The sequence below is a fragment of the Sinocyclocheilus anshuiensis genome, unplaced genomic scaffold (genome assembly GCF_001515605.1).
Source record: "Sinocyclocheilus anshuiensis isolate Anshui unplaced genomic scaffold, SAMN03320099.WGS_v1.1 scaffold184, whole genome shotgun sequence".
Classification (NCBI taxonomy): domain Eukaryota; kingdom Metazoa; phylum Chordata; class Actinopteri; order Cypriniformes; family Cyprinidae; genus Sinocyclocheilus; species Sinocyclocheilus anshuiensis.
Window position 1 is genome coordinate 469,026 of NW_015557077.1, and position 1,676 is coordinate 470,701.

General features: G+C 39.8%; 1 protein-coding gene across 1 annotated transcript in view; it reads right to left on the reverse strand.

Moving 5' to 3' along the window:
* The window catches only part of LOC107676826 (sodium channel protein type 4 subunit alpha), a 226,579-nt gene that overhangs the window by 170,800 nt on the left and 54,103 nt on the right, over window positions 1-1,676 (reverse strand). Inside the window, 1 exon segment of the mRNA XM_074186965.1 lies at window positions 703-831. Coding sequence (XP_074043066.1) covers window positions 703-831 — 129 coding nt within the window.

Consider the following 1,676-nt stretch of genomic DNA (forward strand, 5'->3'; position numbering starts at 1 on the left):
AAAACAAACAAAACCAAATTAAACCCTGCGGCTCGTGACGATACATTGAGGTCTTAAGACACGAAACGATCGGTTTGTGCAAGAAACTGAACAGTATTTATATCGCCACCTATCTCTCAAGTGGACCATTGACACTCTATCTACAATCTCAATTAGGAGTTTCACGTATCGTCACGAGCCGCAGGGTTTAATTTGGTTTTGTCTGTTTTTACTCTCAAAGCCGTGATTCCCATTCACTGACATTATACGACTGACAGACTGCAACGGTTTGAGTTAAAAATCTCAGTTTGTGTTCTACTGAAGAAACAAAGTCACCTACATCTCGGATGCCCTGGGGGTAAGCAGATAAACAATTTTCATTTTTGGGTGAACTATCCCTTTAATTAAAGATTAAATTTTGAAGTATAAAGACTGAAATAGTATTTTATTATAAGCCATACTCTAATAATCTTGGTTTTGTTTACAACATTGAAAAAATATATATTATTTTAGAGTGTAATAATGTTTATTTTTAGATAAAATAGTGAATTAATTTGTTTTTAAATAATGTTTCTTATTGTGTTTAGGGTCTCGCATGTAGGATTTGCACAGTTTTCACTCATAACCTGTTAGTGAATTCCCTTTTTGTTTTTGGGCTCTAATCGCACATGGAGGAGTCAAAGGAGTCCCTGATTTGACGAAATCCACAGAATGATAACTTACGCCATAACAATCACGCTGAAGTCCAGCCAGTTCCAGGGGTCCCTCAGGAAGGTGAAGGGGCCGATGCAGAAGCCCCGCGCCCGGATCTTTATCAACGACTCAAACGTGTAAATGCCAGTGAACGTGTACCTGAGCAGAAGAGAAAACGGAGGGATGGACAGAGATTCAGACCGCGAGGAATCAAAAAAAAAACCCGGAAAACCCCACGGGTGACATACAGAGATCATGAACGGAGACGGGACACAAACATGGAGTTGAGAGGAAATGTGAAGCACATTCACAGTCCAGCAGCCCCTGTGACATGAATGACAGCGAGTCGCTCCTTGATGAACTGCTGAATGGACATTAAAATCCAGCAGAGCGAGAGACCCTCCAGCGGAGCGGATGGAGACCGGCTGAGAGATGCAGCATTCTGGAGTGTTTCTCTTTTCATCTTTCTCTTCCTAGTTGGACTCAGCTCAGATCTCGTTCTGGTTTGTATCGTACCTCTCATCACATCTGAGTCTCGTGCAATCAATGTGCATTTCTAAATGTGCCTTTTTTAAAATGGCATCGCTTTCGTTTTCACAAACAGGCCCACATGGCATCCACACGGAATCTACGGAATTCTACAGATTTCCATGGAATCATGTCTTCAGCAACCAGTAAAAGTGCAGCATTCTCAGTTTAAGTTTAATGCATAAATCCCAGAATTCCATAGATTTTTTTCTTCAAAATCAGTGCAGAAGATGCAGAAGTAGTCTGTAGATTCCCGTCTGGGCCTGTTCACGAGATGGAAAATCTAACTAAAATGTATTTACACACTTTTTACCCACACTTAAAAATATATGAATGTCATTGCATTAAACAGGAAAATATTAAAACAAGTGATATTTAAATAGCTTTTACATTCACACACACACACACACACACATATATATATATACAGTCATTTTATCATTTATGTGTGTGTGTGTGTGTGTGTGTTGTGTGTG